This window comes from Bos taurus, chromosome 7 (genome assembly GCF_002263795.3).
Source record: "Bos taurus isolate L1 Dominette 01449 registration number 42190680 breed Hereford chromosome 7, ARS-UCD2.0, whole genome shotgun sequence".
NCBI lineage: Eukaryota > Metazoa > Chordata > Mammalia > Artiodactyla > Bovidae > Bos > Bos taurus.
The window spans coordinates 46,313,803-46,332,183 of record NC_037334.1 but is presented as its reverse complement, the minus strand read 5'-3'; the positions used below and the strand labels follow the sequence as shown (position 1 = coordinate 46,332,183).

Here is an 18,381-nt window from a genome sequence, read left to right as displayed (position 1 = left end):
CAGAGTCTTAACCTCTGGACTGCCTGGGAAGTCCCCAGTTTTACCATTTATAATTACCCTACTTGGAAAATACTCTGCTAAGAAATAGAGTAGTAAACACAGTTGGTTTTGAAGTAATGACTTTATTAATAAATATACATCCATATGATGATGTAGATACAAATCATGAACACTACTCCATTCCCATACACATAATTGCACACGAGTAGCTCAAGTTCATGGACATAAAAACATACACAGTATCTATTCAGACTTTTTACAGCAGAGGACAGCGTGCTTATATCAGTTAATTGGTAATTATTTTCTCCATAATTATCTGTGGAAAAATGAAACTGTGAAACTAAAAGAATCAAAGTGGTCTGATTACTATAAATCACATACTTGATTTACTGTAGCATTAAATTTTCCAAAATTAAATACATTATATGTGAGAGAACAGATTTATCTACTTGGGGGGAGTAAGGGGAAAAAGCAAAGGAAAGATTTAGATACATCCTAGAGTTTAACAGCATATAGTTAAGATATAATAAAGAGAAAACCATAATAGCATCAAAACATATTGTCAAAGGGAAAAAATGTTTCAAACAACTGTTGTGAATTCTTATGTTTTACTATATAGGGATCATAAAATTCTACTGCATATATAGACCATGACTGACAGAGTAGCAGTTATTGTCAACATCCCCTGAATTGTTCTTTTAAAGCTTCTTAGAATATAAAAGTTGGTTGTTTTTTTTTTTTCATTTAGCTCATATATTGGCTTTTCCTACATTGTATGAGTCACCTTTAACCTAATAAATGGACCCAGATGATTCCTTTTGCTCCTTAATTTAAAAAAAAGTTACTTATTTCATGAAAAAAATACATGTAAATTCACACAAACATCAGTTTGGAATTAATATTACCTTTACTACCTTAACAGATGCTTCTTTTAAAAGTAAATAAAAAATATAAAGAAGTTTTTAGTATAACTGAAACACTGATTTTTAAAACATCTCCAAATATTTAAAATTAACCAGATACCTATTTTTTTCCAATACAATGTGCTAATTTTTTTTAATATCCAGTGCAAAACTCCAAAGATAGTATCAAAATCATCCCACACTAAAGATTAGTTATGCAAAGTTATATCTGTCAAAAACTGAAAATTTCATCTGTATTAGCTCCTAATATGTTGATATAAGAATAAATAAGGCATGTTAAAATATTTTTTAAAGAAAAAAGTAAAGCAAACTTACTTGAATAGCAGATCATTTTCTGACCAACAGTTTAAATATAGAATAGTGAAACCTATTTTGTGAAGAACAGAATTACACAATATAAAATTAGCAATTTACCTTTCAAGGAACAAGTATACAGTGGGGGGGAAAAGCCAGTTTTCCCCAAATGATTATATTAAAGTATAAGGAATTGTTTAACATGCTATTTCAGTGTTTATCATGACAAGAGACAGTGTCAAAAGATTCACAACATAGTCTTTGTAGAGAAGTAAAAATATTTTCTATGTTAAGACTTTATTCATGTTATCACTTAGATGTCTTTCTCTTCAACATGGCACCAATAAACTGTTCACAAGGAGAAAAGGAAATAGAATAAGAAGATGCTCCTCAGCATACAGATCTAATACTCCAGGTAACTTCTCATAAAACAGAAAATTCAGCTTTCTAAATGGGGTTATCCAATCACTTTTTTTCCTGGAACATAGCTCCTGATATTAATAAAACACTGTTATGGACATAACTTCCTTTAGTTGATCTCTCCATTTCATTAACTTGTATATAAGATTCATCATACAATAATACATCTGCTTTATCTTCTGACACACAGCACAGCACCACTGAGTAGATGTGCTGGAGGATGGAGAAACGGGAGGGGAACAAGTATAGGAAAATGCGGCGAGAAAGGGCATGTTTAACAAAATCAGAAAACAAAACTGAAAGGGAAACATCAAATGGGCACACTATGAAACACAATCACAACCAAACCCTTGACTATGATATATATAATTCTGTGGGAGAACATGAAATTAAACAACTGCTTTCAGGAATTCAAACGAGGACTTCTAAGCAGCCAACTGCTAAACATCACCTTCAGAAACAACTGAATGACAAATACATGATAAAAGTGGATGGATAAAAAAAAAAAAGTGGATGGATGAACACATGAATAGAGATGTAAGCATCTGTGTGTGTCAGAAATTATACTGTTCTAAGTAGATTTATATTAAAAGTTTTGTATTTTAAGCTTCTGCAAGAAGAAACTGTTATAGCAATTTAGCTGCCAGAATGTTACAACTAATTATGCAGTCATCCAACATTGCTCTCTATGGTTTGTGCAAAGCTAAAATTGTTGAGGTCACTGTCTTAGAAGCCAGTGCGTACACAGTCCCCACATAAAATGCAACCTCTTACTGTAAAGAGCAGCATAAAGTCCAGCTCTTTGTGTCAGGCATCACTGGAACACCTGAAGGCTTGCTGCTTTTTTCCTGATAAAAAAGTTATGAAACATGACATCCATTTGCAACCAGAGTTTGCATTAACTGAGAGCAAACCCAAGCAACATAATATGCGCCCTTTGAAAATTTTAATTTTCAAAGATTAAAAATCTGGGGGTCCTGCAAACCTACATTATAATTTCAAAGGCATTTAAGCTCACAAATACATACACAGTAACTTTAAAATTCAGTGGAATTTTTTTTTTCAAATCCAAAGTTTATAATAATCTATTTTATTTAGATCAAACTCAGAATAAATAAAAATGTATATTAACGAAGACTGCTTTCAAAAAGAGGGACTAGAGATATCCCTCTGTCCCTTCTATACATGTTTGCCCAATGTTTTTTTTCTTTCCTATCTTGCTTCTAAAGCAAAATCTGTTGGAAAAAATTTATTTTGGATGAAGTGGTCTCATTAGAGCTACGATGAGATTTTTAATTAAACTAATCAACATATTTCTTACATGTTTCATGCATAGACGGATTCCTATTTCTTAATATTTGGGTTCTGACAGTCAGAAAACTGCATCTTGTTTGTACCAGTTTTACAGTCTACCATTCAATCTTTGTCCTTTGGTAGATATAGACCTGAAACCACAGTAAGTGCTAATGCAATGGGACAATTTATCAGAAACAATTAAAAAATATTTTTTAATAAATGAACATTATTAAACAGTGTTTTAAGCATAATGCTTTATAACTAAGTATATAAAAGGCAAAATGTATTAACTATAGCAACATGCAGACCTTAAGAATATTTCTTTTTCTATTATATTAAATATGCTATTCTCAGAATGCATTATATTTCACCAAAAATGTAATGTGCAGTTTTTATTAAAAAGTTTAATTTTTTTGTAAATATGAATTGTTTGTAGTGTTTGGTATACATGCTCTTAGGCAATTAAAAAATACACAACCTAAACATGGCTGAAAGGCAAATGCTAAAGAACTTTTAAAGGAATAATGGTTAAATCAATTAATGCCATGTAGATCAATAAATAAGAAACTGTTTAAACCTAGAACATTAAAAATAAGATTTTTAACATATGAAGTCTATGTAAATGCCAAAGCATATATCTGTGTCCTGTCTCATGAACATAAATGTTACCAAAAAATACCCTCCAGCCACTACCTCAAGTAATCCTGAATCATTAGTTTGCTTTGTTCCATCAGTTAAAAATACCTTAGATATTATCTTTATTATATTGTAAGCTAACTTCACAAACTAACAGGTATAATGGTTTCAATTATGTAGCACATAAAGCATTTAGAATGACAAAAAAATAGTAATAAAATGAGATACAACCATTAACTCTAAAGGAAAAGCAAAAACGATTTAGATAGGTGTTACACTTGAACCTATGTACAAATACAAAGCCACTGCTTATGCCTTGAGTGCATCCGTCAGCATATGACAGTTTCTGAGCAAAAGCAGGAAAAAAAAAAAAAAAATCAAATGGGAAAACAAATTTGGAAAGCCCAGGCCATATCATGTATGTCGAAATAAAACCAAGAAGCTTTGGGATTATCCACAATCTTCCTTCTAAACCTGGCCCTCCTTTCCTGCCTCATTCACTCATTGGGTGGCTTGATTTCGCTGCTGGTTTCCTCCACCCCATGAACAGCTCTACCATGTATCATAGGGTAAGGAAAAGCAGCAGTCCCACAGCCATAGCCAAGATCAGCAAGACGGGATAGAGCTTTAATGCTACCTGGAGGTCTCCCTGGGCTGACTTTGTATCCTGCAGCTTTAGTTGTACCCAAAGGCCTGCCTGGACTTGTTTTAAATCCAGCCGCTTTGGTGGTTCCCAGGGGTCTGCCTGTGCTGGTCCGGTATCCTGCTGATTTGGTGGTTCCTGAAGGCCGGCCACGCTTACCAGATCGGTTGAGATTTTTCTTTTTCTTTAGTTCATCTTTTATCTCTATGCTTCTGCCACCTGCAGTCTGCAAGTGTGTTTCATTTAATGGGTCTTGCCTCTGACAAACCATTGGTTTGTGGCTGACTGTGTGGCTGTATTTGTTTTGCTGGGAGGAATATATGTCAAACTGATCAGCAGCTCTCATGGCATCTTCATTGAGGCAGGAAGGTTTGCCAGGCCCACAAAAAGCTGGATTACTGCTGGCAACAGGATGCATCATTTTCTACCAAAAATAAAGGACAAATATGCGTAAATACACATATAAAAATACATATCTGAATGACAGCATTTAGTGGGAAAACAGTCAGTCTCCCAACAACTATGCAGGCTCTCTAAAATTAGCTGACAGGCAGAACTCCAGACCACTTATAAAACAAACACACACACATCAGCAGATTCAAAGATACTTCTTTTTTCTCAATTTAATCACTGGTAGGCATAAATGCCATGCAAGATAACTAACACCAGTACTGATTTAGTAGTCATATGTTTTCTGCATAGGAATTAGAAAAGTGTGTATGCAAAATCTGTTATATGTAGGTTTTTCTTTTCTAGATTAAGTCTGAAAAAAGATAATAAAGATAAGAACTGTTATTAATATGATACTTTTTTTCCTTTAGTTTCTTTAACATTCTTAGAATGTCTTCCTTTGGCCTTTCATTATATTTCCCACATGTATACTTTAGATCCAGCCAGTTTTCAAAGGTGGATGCTTCTTCAGCATTATCATAATTTATTATTTATACAAAATCCTGAGTATATGTTACACTGTATAAAGACAGAATGTGCCAAAGAACACAATCTGTTGGCCGTAGGCACTGACTCCCTTCAAACTGTTCTATCCAAACAGGAGGCAGCACCAACAACTGAAACAACTGAAGCTTATACTAAAAAATATGTGTAACAATCATAATAAAATACTTTTTAAAGTGTGGTTATCAAGACGAAATGCTGAATATTCAACACTGCTTTGTCCCTGGCCATAAATATGACATGAATCTTTTCCCCTTATAAGAGCTCTGTAACTAACAGTCCAACGACTCTATTTTGTCTGTGAAACATCCCTGTGAATTGTTTTTTATTTAAAGGCTGTAATATGACCACCACAATGACAAGTCAGCTTTAAATAGCCACATCATTTAGAAACACAGAAAAAGAGAATCTATACAGACTACAATATTATATTTCAATGAGGTTAAAAAAAAAAAGACATGGGTTTTCATTCATATTTAGAAAGAGTCACAAATGTCTATAAAGGTTCAGCCACAAGTTGTTAGATATTTGCCTGTACCTTTCATAAATGTAATAAAATTGCACCAAAACCCCAGTAATGAAAATAGTTACTCCAAGAGGCTAAAAACATATAATTAATGTGAGCCAAAACCACTGCAAATTTATTTCAATCATAAACCTAAAAGGAAATGGGAATCAAGTCAAAGAACTGAATTCAGTTACATTACTAAATATTTGCTAAAAATCAACAGATATAGAGCCATTTTCCAGCTAGCTTAAAAATCTTAACTACGAAGGAAAAACATTTACAATGAGAAGCTACTTGTTTATGGCAGAGCCTTATAGATCTGAGAACATAAAACAAGACTGGAACTAAACACAAATATTAAAAGGAGTAATTCCTCACTCATTCCCCAAGCATATAATGAGAATGAGGTTATTAATTATCATTTCATTTGCTCAAATTCTAATTTCAGATAAGAAATAAGACTTCATCAAGATATGTTCCAAATGTAATACTATTAATTGAAAATTACCAGTTTTTGAGATCTTCTATGTGCCAGGTAATAAGTTTGGCACTACATCTCAACTCTATCATCACTACAACTCAGCTTTATGAGGAACATACTATTAGCTCTATTTTAACTTCAAGCAACTTGCCAGGGTCACACATTAGGAAACAGTAAAGCCAAATACAAATTCAGATAATGTGACTTTCGAATCAACAGGGTTTCTTCATAGGCACAGTTATTATTTGAGTCAGATAGTTCTTCAGCTAGGGTGAAGGTGGGGGCATGTCCTGTGCATTTTAAGATGCTTAGCAGCATCCCTGCCCTCTACCCACTGCACTCCCTGGATGTCAGTTTCTATACCCTCCTCTTTTCCCTTTCAATTTGTAACAACCAAAATATTCTCCAGACATTGCCAAATATTCTCCGGGGAGGGGGTGCGGGGGACAAAATCTACCACCCATCATGAGAATCACTCAGCTATACTAAAATGAAAACACAAAAGTCAATTCAAAATACTTCTGCTGAGGACTTTTCTAGTGGTCCAGTGATAAAGAATCTGCCTGCCAATGCAGGAGACAAGGGTTTGATCACTGGCCCAGGAAGATTCCAATGCCATGGGCATCACAGGTACTGAGCCCGCACCCTAGAGCCTGTGCTCAATAAGAAGTCTGGGCACTGCAGCTAGAGAGTAGCCCCCTCTCTGGCCATAACTAGAAAAAGCAACAAAGATCCAACGCAGCCAAAAATAAATAAATACTCCTGTCAAAATTTTTATTCAACTCTTAAGCTACTACCTCTTCAAATATCCACAAAACCTTTCTATTGATAACATCTACAACATCTAAATCAAATAGATTTGTTTTCCAAACTGAAGAAAAGCCATCGTTGGAATTTGTGAAGAGACCAACCACATTCCTCTTCCCTACAAATTATAAACTAATTGAGAAATATACACAGGACTTAGATAGGAATCAAACTACTACTTTATTGCCAATAAAACTGGACTAGAGACCACATGCAAATACAAAGAGAAACACACTAGACCTCTGAGCAGACTGTAAGAGAAAAAGTGATCCCTTTCTCTTTTTTCCTGGTCATGCCTTGTGGCTTGGGCCACACAGTGAAAGCACGGAGTCTTAACCACTGGACCGCCAGGGAATTCCCAAAGCGACTTCTTTTTCAATTTTATTATTCAGAAATCATCCTGCTGAAAAGCTCTAGTGTAAACAGCCAGAAAAATACCAGTCCTCTTCCACAGAAAGTACTGCCAGTAAAAGGAGAAAACGGTTTTTTTCCTACAATCTGTTACAATGTTTTATAGTTCATGCCTTTTAAGTTCCTATCACTAACCAAAACCTTCCCTCTGGACCTACTTCCCTTAGCTTCATTTCCTCTTAACATATTAGAACATTCATCACTATTATCACTATCAGGATATATAGTCTCAGCGTACATTATGTTTAGGTTTTCAGAAGCAAGATTCTGCCATATATCCTTTATTCAGACACCAACACTGTTCAACCAACATTGAAGAAAAACACAACATTTAAACAGTAGACAGACAAAAAATTCACCCATCTTCAACTCCGTTAATCTTCTCAGGAATGTATGCATTTGGTTTGTATTATGCTTTTTTAATATTTAATTTATTTATCTGGCTGCTCCTGGTCGTAATTGTGGCATGTAAAGTCTTAGTTGCTGCGGCATGTGGGATCTAGTCCCCCAACCAGAGATGAAGTTAGGTCCTCTGCTTTGGGAGCACTGAGTTCCAGCCACTGGACCACCAGGGAAGTCCCGGTGTGTATTACGTTAATTTACTTCTCATACAGCTCATTTTTAATAGAGGGCCAACTCCATGCAAAACAGTATTCTAAGAACCAGGTCACAAAACAGACAGAAGTAAAGTTGTTTATCCCAGGAAAGACAACAAGATACTTACTTAAAAGAAGATTTCTAAAGACTAGTTTAGAAGGGCTCTATATTTTCCTTCCCCGCTAACACCAAAAAATCAGTACAATTCTCTCCTTACTCAATAATTAACAAGCTGGAAAATAAATTTACTATGACTGTTACCCATGTAAACAGTTACCTAAAAAAAAGAAATAGAGTTAAAACCAATCCTTCTCTACTTTCAGGAGTCAACTTTTTAAGATGGGAGTCAGCATCATTAGATCCTTCTGTGCACAATCGTCATACACATGAACATACACAGTGGTAGGTGCATGTTGAATCGGTATGTTTGTACATAGTATGTACACATTCAAGCTTTAATTGTACACTTAACAATGCCTCCCTGGTCCCAGCTCAGGGCTCACCAGATAACTGTTCTTTCTTGACTCTTCGGATACTACAGTAGAGAGTTCACTGAAAGCAATGCAGGCCTCATTTCTTAAGAGAGTTAGAATAACTACTACTGTAACTACTACATTTCTAGAAAGTTTGAACTGAATGAAATCCAAGAAGACAGAACCAGACTGTGAAGACTAGCAAATAATTTTTTAAAATAGTTCACTGACTACAAGGGAATCAACTAAGAGCTTCTATATATTTTAACAATGACTAAATAAGAATTCTCTTTTTTCAAATATTTGTTTGGCTGTTCCAGGTCTTAGTTGTGGCATTCGAGAACTAATTCCCTGCCCAGGGATCGAACCGGGCACGTGGAGTTGAGAGCATGGAATCTTAGCCACGGGACCACCTAAATCTGAATTCCTAAAGCATATGCTAAAACTTGCCATCCCTGAAGTTGTTTTACTGTGCATTTAACCCCCGAAGTCTTTTCGTGAGCTATTCTTTACAAACAATTCATTTTCCTTCTCCTGAATGTAGCAGTCATTATTGCCAACATAAAGAACTACAACTATTTTTAGTAACTTCAGAGCGTATTCATTTTTAAACATGGAGAAACTCGTCCTTTCAAGAAATCCAAGTTCCGCTCTCTTCTCAAGAGCAAACACATAATTCTCAGAGGTTTATTTCATGCTATTTGGCTTGTAACAACCATACAGAATCATACGCGATTTCATAATTCTAAATAAAAGTACATTTGTGAGCGACTTCACTCAGAAAATCTATTCAGCAAAGGCTAAAACAAATGCCAGTAGCCATGCACTCTGCCCCACCACGGAAAGTTTTGATACTAGAACAGAACATAAATAACGGCCTCCTTTGTCTTCTTTCTCCTCCTTAATTGTGCCCCACTGCGCAGTTTCCCCGGTGCCGGAATCCTTATTTGACAAGAGACGTGTAGAAATATATTACCTGTTGTGCCCGAAAGCGTATTTATTAGTGTATCAGCAATAACAACTTTGCAGGAGATATACGCCCACACTAGAGAAAGGGCTGTGTAGCCTCCGATAATCAAAATTGATAGCCCGCCGTCGTGCACCCGGAGTTCTGCAAGCTGCACAAGTCACAGGCTACTCCATCTAGATGTCCATCTCGAAGTCGGCAAGCATTAATTCAAAGTGGCGGGGAGAGAAGTGATTCTGACCTCCCGAAGAAAAGAAAGGGTGACCCCTCCCCCCGCCGCAAGAGGAATTTCCCCCCAATAATGGCTTCAAGCCCAGGGAAGAGCAGGCTACAAACCGGGGCCCCTCCTCTCGCTCCGGGCTAGGCCAGAGCCCCTTCTCAGGCGCGGGTTGGAGACCTCTTCTCACCAGCTGGCTAGGCCTTCATTCTGGCCCTCTCCTTGCCTTCTCCATGAGCACCCGCCGCCCAGACTCTGTCCCCGGCCCTTCTGACAAACCCCCGCGCGTCTACTTACCTCAGCCGCTACTAGCTCGGCCCCTCAGCGTGCCCAGGGGCTGCCCATCGGCTGGAAACCTCACGCTGGCGCCGCTCCTTTCCCAGCCCGACGCCTCTATACTGCGCTGAGAGCCCGAGACGGACGGAAAAGCAGGGAGGGCGTTGGCGGCGAAGTGGACGCTGGTTTCCAGCTCCCACCGCAGCCACCGCTCACAGACCTGCCCCGGACGCAGGAGGAAGAGGCCACCACAGCCCCGTAGAGCGAGGTGCGGCGTGCGCGAGCTCGCGAGTACCGCGCACGCACACGCACGACGCGAGACCCAATCTCCCGCCGAGGACCAGCACGCAAACCTGGGGAAGAGTAGCCCAGGGAGCCTGGCTGCGCTTGCGCGGCAAGAAGACGGCAGGAGGCGGGGCTTAGGCTGGAGCTACTTAGGCTCTGGTGCAGATCGCGCTCTCAAAAGGCTAAAAACTTCGTGGATTTCATGGCACTTCAGTGATACTGGATCTATTACTGACCCCATTTTTCAAATTAGAGGACTAATAAATGGTGGAGCTAGGATTTGCACCCAGCATCCTTTGGCAAAAAGATTGCCTTATTGTTCTAGGCGCTGCCCAAAGTACATTGACAGGACAAGCCTAAAAGTTACTTATGGATGGGCGGGGTGAGGTCTCCACTTGGAAATATTAATAAAATGGGGAATATTCAAATAATGAGGTGTTTGAGCTCTCAGTCTTAGGATCATGTAATAATGAAGTCTCATTTTGTGAGGCTAACTTTAAAGGTTAATAATGTTTTTATGTCCATGATCTCCTCTGAATTACCATATTCTTCATTCCACCATCACAGGAAGGAATAAGACAGCTAGTTCGCTTACAAGATCTCCATTTATGTAGCTACTGCAAGATTTCTGACTTACGGGTCACCCCATACAAGCCAACTTAGCAAACGGTATTCGTTTCCCCAGTTCTTCCGTCAGTTAATTCAAAGATGTCAGAAAGGGGAGGATTTAGAATTAGGAAGGCTGCTGTGCAGAAGATACATATTTTTAAAAGCATGGTTGTTTTATGTTTTAAAATATTTTTCCCAGCCATGCCAGGCTGCTTCCAGGTTCCTAATTCCCCAACCAGGGATTGAACCCAGACTCAGCAGTGAAAGCGTGGAGTCCTAATCACTGGACCACCAGAGGATTCCCAGGAAGGCAATTTTTCTGACAGTGTGGCAAAAGCCAGAGGCAGGTACTTGACCCTTTTGCCCATGCAATGAACACTGTTTTAAGGATATAATTCTTAGCAATGACTTGTACCATGAGTCAGCATTTGGCCCAGTGGTGCTGCCAGTAGGAAATAAAGGAAGAGTAACAACTTTTCTGGGTGAATACACAAGGAGGAACATGGCAGGCTACAGTCCATCGAATCACAAGAGCAGGACATGACTTAGCGACTAAACAAGACAACAGCAGCAACAATACAAACCAGGAGGCAAACCAAACACGGTACACAGAACAGGCAAGCTCAATCATTTTCTGGCAAGCAGGGTTCTGTAACAAGATTCGAACTCTCAATCTAATTAATCCTATAAAATACTAGAAAACAGGACTGATCATATTAGTATTGTTCACATATAAAAGAAAAATACCAACATAGAAAACAACTAAAACATATACATGGATTTTAGGGCACATGAAGTAGCCTTCCAAAGACTTTTTAAAAACAAGTTTTCTCTAAGCAAGATTTCTTTTTTATTTTTGAAAGGGAAATATAAGAATGCACTGTAGTGCTGCCATACCATGACTTTTCCAGATCCTTAATTTTTGTAATTTTAACTTTCAACCAAAATGGCATTTGTACATAAAACTACTTAAGAAGAAAACTTGTCAATGCCCTGGTGGTCCAGTGCTAAGGACTCTTGCATTGCTGAGGGCCTTGGTTCAATCCCTGGTAGGGGAACTAAGCTCCCCACAAGTCGTGAGTTATGGCCAAAAGGAAATTTTCATATCAGTAAGGTCAAATGATTTGCAGGCCCAATGGAGAAGCAGACAGAGGAACATAGGAAGTCAGACATTCCCAGGTTTGGGACCTTGGACAGTACGTGCGCGTGCATGCCTGTGGGTGTATATACACACGTGCATACACATACTCAGTCACAGCCCACCAGGCTCCTCGGTCCATGGGATTTTTCAGGCAAGAATACTGGAGCAGGATGCCATTTTGTCCTTCAGGGGATCTTTCCCACCTAGACAGATTGTGTCTCCTGCACTGGCAGGCGGATTCTTTACTATTGAGCTGCCTGGGAAGCCACGGTACCTTGGACGAGTCACTGCTTTTTCCAAACGTTTCCATATGTGTGAAATGAAGATAATGTCAAAGTACTAAGAATACAGGACAGACATAGTCCCAAACCTCAAGAAGCTTACCTTCTGGTGTAGCAGACAAAAATGCAAATAATCAAAATACAGTGTTAAAAGCAATGATCTGGTATTTTCAGATAATTATCTCAAGTTGGTCTTAATGAGGTACTGTAGTACACATAACATGGTAGAATGTACAACTAGTGCTGAATATAGAGGCTTTTTCAAGAGCATTTATCCTCACTTCATTTGTAAAAAGAGTACACTTAAAATTGTCACACTATTTGACTTATATCCAAACATTTCTTCTTCAAAAGTGTACACCTGTGAAATACAATTTGGACTCAATTCAACATTTTGCACTCCTTCTCCAACAGCCTCAACCTGGCCCAGAATAGGCCAGTCATATAGGCAAACCATCATGATAAATGGTGACTGTATACATGCGAAAAGGCCAATAAAGGAATATTCAAATAGAGTGGGAACCAGCTGCCACTTAAAGACCTTTCAATTAAAGCAACAAGTCCTCTAAAATGCTATTCATTTGAAGTGAAAGATATCTATAGGAAAAATGAATTTCATTTTCTACATTTTCGTTTATCAGTAGTCAATGACTGTCCTTGCTAGTACACACCATATAGCAACACTGAAAGATATAGCAATACACAAAGAAAACTTCAGAAAATGCCCTCCCATACACCCACTGCAGTAAGAATACTAATTATTTAGGCACTGTTTTTATATGCTTTAATGATTTACATGTATTACTTCATTTCATCCTCACAAAAATCCTGAAATAGGTATTACTGTAATCTTTTATGTGAAAAAAGACATTTTAAAGCATTTAAGCAACTTGCCAAAGGTTGTCTAAGTGTCCCCCATATGTGAATTTACTTATAATTATGTATATGAACCATTATACTAAACTGTAATATTATACTTGATATATCATGTAATAACATAAAATCTACTCAAAAAATTCAAAGGATGAGATTTTAAAAATGAAATACAAACAGAGGCTCTGGTATTTTCTCCTTGTTTTCCAATAGCTTACTGTGACCCACTTTGGAGACCACTGCTTTACATAATAGCTAGTCAAAACCCAAGAACAAAGCAAAGTGAAGATTATCAGTGGCTTTCAAATCTGAGTATATATCACAGAATCATTACCATCCCAGACACACTTACAATAGCAACCCTAGACTCTCTTACAGTTACAGAGGAACCTGTGTTTTCTTTAAGGGCATCTCTCCCATTTTTCCATAGAGCTTTCCAAATCTGAGATTTAGGCTGAGGACTGGCCTGGGGGATGGCAAGGATTCTTCCAGAAGTCTACAGTACAACTCTGGGAATCTCAGCTCCCAGGAGACTCCCTCAGGCAAAGGCATGGAAAGAAAACATTACCTTCAATATTACCTTGACATGGCTGGACATGGGCACCTGAGAGCCTCCTAGAAATTCAGGAATAAAGGCCAAGGACACTTTTAACACTCAAGGCTGCTGGAACTGCCAGGAGTTGATAGGCTGCAAAAAATCCACCTACTACCAAATTACATGCTTTTGCTGTGGACAAAGAACATTTTTCATACCGAATCCTCACATATTCTTTATTCCATAATAAGTGAAATCGTGAAAACAGACTAATATCCAAAACGCATTATTTCCATATATTGAAGACAATTAGGATTTTCTTAAATTCTGCAACTCTAGGCTTTATAGTAATCCTGGTGATATCTGAGAGAGTAACTCTGAGTTCTAGTTTTCCAAAGGGGTTAGAACTTTTTAATTTCACATTTTTTTCCCTCCAAAAGAATTTGTTAATGCAAATTTAGAATTTCTTTTTAAAGGTCTGAGGTTCAACATCATGAACTTCTATAAGCTTATGCCGTATCTGGAAGAGGACAAGGTCAAGAAAAATAATCATAACTAAATGTTTCACCTATCGTGTGACTTGACAGTATGCACTTATATATCAGTTTGGCCATAAAGAGCCAGAAAGGTGAGACCACTGATACTGCAGTGGGGACATGGACAGAATTCGTTTACTTACACTTTTCTTTCCATATTTCTACTTGGACTCCTGCTCAAATTAAATTATAAGTTGCTACAGAAAAAAAAGGACCTTCAAATATCTGCAATTGGTAATACTGCAGATACATCAGGGATCTTTACCTAGTAACAGAAATGCAGAGCTGGCCTAAGAGTATAGCATATGTTTCAATAAGTAATGTGTGAGATGCTGCTATATTCCAAGCCAAATGCCTCACTCCGGAGAGATTACATTAAGGTTTTCGGGTAGTTACAACACCTAAACTGAGTACAATGTTAAGACATTCCCTCTACCTCTCAACACACATTCATTTGGTCTCTTTCTCTTTATATTTACACATATATTTTTTTAAAAGATTAACTTCAGTTTTTCATGCCAGAGCAGAAAGCATAAAAAAAAATCAACAGATTCTGATTCTTATATAAAACTATGTACCAAAATGTGAAGAACTGGAAGCTCCAGACTCAATTCTAAGAGGAAAAGGATTCTCATGGATCACATTGGGCTAGCCACTCAGAATTTATGCCTGCTATAAGAACTCAGCATCTGTCATCTATAAATGACCAAAATGGGGCTAAATAAATAAAACATAGTTGTTTACCCTGAATTTTATTTCAATTACCATTTTCCCCTCAACTTCTATCTCAAACAAGTGCTAAGTTATCTGCCACTTAAGGACATTAGCTGGTGGTTTTATAAAGCAAAGCAAGGCATCATAGGAAAAAGAGGTCACACAAAACCAAGTTATAACTTAGAGGCTTTGCTCTCTAGGCTATGATTTTTAAGGTGCTGGTGAATTACTTGGAAGTGGACTCCGCAGCTGGCTTCATGGGATTTATAAACCCCAGGCATTCAAGAGCTGGTTCTGCTCAAACAAACAAAAACTTCTTTGCATGCAGGATCTGCCTCCTTCAAAAGAACTGCAGTCTGACTCCCAGTTGAACACCTTGGCATACCGACAAGGCTGGTAATATACAAAATATATCAGATAATAAAGTGTCTGAAAGGAGTTGGAGAGAATCTAGCCATTATCATTTCATTCTGTATTCCCACTGTTTAAGAATGAGCGTCACTGTGATAAAACACCAACTGGCACATGCACCGTTTCACCTACAGCCTATCTCATGCCAAATACAAACACCATCAAAGATTAGGAGGCTTCTTTAGGAAGGTATTTTTGGATAGAACTATGTATTTTGGGTTGTGAGAATTTTTTAATAGAGTATAATACTTCTCTCACATGCCTAGCAATGTAAACAAAATTAGATATGCAGCAATAAACATCAGCAAAGATAATTTTAGGAAAATGCAGGCTAACTTTATTTTATAAGGAATTTAAAAACATGAGCAAATATTGATATTGCATTTTTTAAAAAACAAATTAATCTGTATGTCATTCAAGTTTTAAAAATCAAAGAGTCAATGTGACACTAAAAAATGTAGTAACAAAGAAATGTGCTTCATTTTAACAAAATACTATCAGTGGCTTATGACAACTAGATGTACAAACATAAAGGTAATAATACTAAAATGATGTAAAACTCTGAATCTCAAAGTGATGGAGCAGGCTGAAGGGAGCACCAATTGCCATCACTGTGGGCCTGTGACATAGTCTATCAAAGGAAACAAACTATCACTAAGTAATAAAAATAAGGATATAAATAAATGGGGGTGGAGGAGCCCAAGATGCCTAAAATTTTAGAGAAAATGGTTTATTTGATTCTATTGTTACATGTGTTTTATCTGTTTTCTTCCTCAAGTAAAAAAGTGGATATGTGAGAGATTCAAGAATATACCTGAGATTTTCAGTAACGATAACTTCAGATTGAGGAAATCATGACTGATACCTCCTGTCACTTTAACCATTTAATACACTATTGAAATGATTTAACAGCTATAATATGCTTTGGGTTTTTTCATTTTTAAAAGCTCTAAGTCAAAGCTACTTAAAGGAACTTCTGTATCTTTTAAGAAATACAACTATTTAATTCCTGAAAATTTTATTTTTTCAAAGAGTGACAACCATATCAAGTTCTAACACACCAGGACTCTTGAACATTAGGTGATCCAATTATCACAATTTAAATTAGGATACTCAGGAAATATATATCAAGATTCAAAAATATAATTTATGATTCTTTATAAACTAAATTTCACTGAGAAATGCTTAAATTCTAAGTCTAAAATGTGGGTGCCATGCTTTAAAAAAAAGAAAATTCACAACCTACTCAATAATCCTGAAGAAAAATCAGATTGGTAGGGTGTTTATATTATACAGATGTATAAACGAACACTTTAAAGGGGAAAAAACAATTATATTCATATTTACAGGTGACAAATCACTTTCACTTCAGGAAGATTAGAAAAGAGCTAGTAGCTAGGCACAGAGCCAGAGGTTGTGAAGGGAACCTAAAAGCAGTCAATACTAAAATTCTTAGCAGTTAGTAAAGGAATGCAAAAACTTCTTATACTACAAAACTTTAACTTTATATAACCAAAAAGCAGTCCAACTATGACCCTTATAAGATGATAAAAATTGAAACAAAAACTTTGAATCCATTTTGTAAAAATTCTATTGTAACATTCTTATATCCAGTTCATATTGTTCTACTGGAGTCAAGTAAGATTTAAGCTCAAGGTAGAGACACAAAATTAGAGAATTTCACCTTTTCTGAGGAGATGATCACAGTTTCATTGTAAGAAGATAAGGTGAACAACCCCTTAGCAACTTTTATACTTTATTATCTTCAATGGAAAGTTCAAATATTTTAATTGTCTTAAACTTCTGGAATATTACCCAGATAGTTAAAATATTGATATTTAAGTTTTACATTAAAGGACACTTTAATGAAAACAGGCCTGCTTTAAATAGAGTTTGATAATTCAGGGGGTACTTACAGAAAGAAGATTTGTTAACAAATACTGGTTTCTTATACTTAAAAAAAAATCAGCAAGACAGAATTTTAAAAATCTTAATTTAAAATACATTGTAAACTGAAGACAACAACTGCCACATTTATCACAGACCAGCACAGGTAAAAGTTTTTCCCAGATGTTTTATAAGACTTTGTATCTTCCTTTATTTGTTGGTTGGTATGAATTTTGCTACAGGAAAAAATAAAAGGTATATGATTAGTAAAAGGGAAAAAAAAATATGTTAAGTAATTTCCTTTACAAACTTATACAAATATCATATATTTAAAATAAAGATATTATTTAGTGAGAAAGAAAGAACTATTTAACAATCATTTCTCTGTGTTCACTCAACTACTCCTTAACAAGGGTTCTGAACCAACTTAATGGTGGTAGCATTCTTTTTCTATCACTCCTCGGTAAAAGTCACTTGACTTAGAGTTTGTTTTTATTCTTTCCTCTTGCTTTGTTTACATTCCATTCTTTAAATTATTTTTATCCATCCAAAGAAATGTTCTGTAAGGGAAATTTTAGAAAAGCCCTAAAAAACACATTCTTTGTAAAGTTTCATTTCAAAGGATCCTCATCCCAACATACACACTGTAGGGAGAATTTACAAGAAGGTGTCTGCATCCTTTGGAAAGGTGGTCTATAAAAGGTCCATATCCAAAATCAAATTAAGTCCATACCTAAGTTTAAAACACTGACAAACACGTAAGTTTAAAAACAGTGGCAAAAATGTAGAGAAACCGAAATTTTCATGCACTGCCAAAAGCAATGTAAACTGGTATAACTACTCTGAAAAATTATTTAGCAATACCAACTTAAAGCTAAACTATACATATCCTGTAACTAGCGATTCTACTTTACGGCATTTACTCAAAAGAAAAATATACTGAAGTGTACTACAGAGACGTGGAAGAATGTTCAGAGAAGCGTTATTCATAAAAACTCAAAACTAAAATGACCTCAAAATCTAAAACATAAATTAACTGTGGTAAATCCACAGGCTTAACTACTATATAGCCACAAAAATAACTGCTATATGTAAAAACATGGGTTGATTTCCTCAAGGTCATGTTGAGAGAAAGAACTTAAGATACAAAAGAGCCCACAGCATTTGATTCCACTTATATGGAGTTCAAAACTAGGCAAAACTAAT

The 18,381-nt window shown here is 36.6% G+C and overlaps 2 protein-coding genes across 2 annotated transcripts in view; both read right to left on the bottom strand.

Annotated features, from left to right (window-relative positions):
- Positions 1–102: 102 nt before the first annotated feature.
- The window catches only part of DDX46 (DEAD-box helicase 46), a 68,447-nt gene continuing 50,168 nt past the window's right edge, over positions 103–18,381 (bottom strand). The window contains exons 23-24 of the mRNA XM_024995169.2: positions 9,925–17,411; positions 103–4,636 (exon numbers count right to left, since the gene is read on the bottom strand). Of these exons, the coding sequence (XP_024850937.1) occupies positions 17,364–17,411 (48 nt within the window). The 3' untranslated portion in view covers positions 103–4,636; positions 9,925–17,363. The remainder of the gene's footprint in view (positions 4,637–9,924; positions 17,412–18,381) is intronic.
- On the bottom strand, positions 2,846–10,136 carry C7H5orf24 (chromosome 7 C5orf24 homolog). The gene is given in 2 exon segments (NM_001076110.1): positions 2,846–4,636; positions 9,925–10,136. A coding segment is annotated over 1 exon segment (567 nt). The 5' UTR covers positions 4,634–4,636; positions 9,925–10,136; the 3' UTR covers positions 2,846–4,066.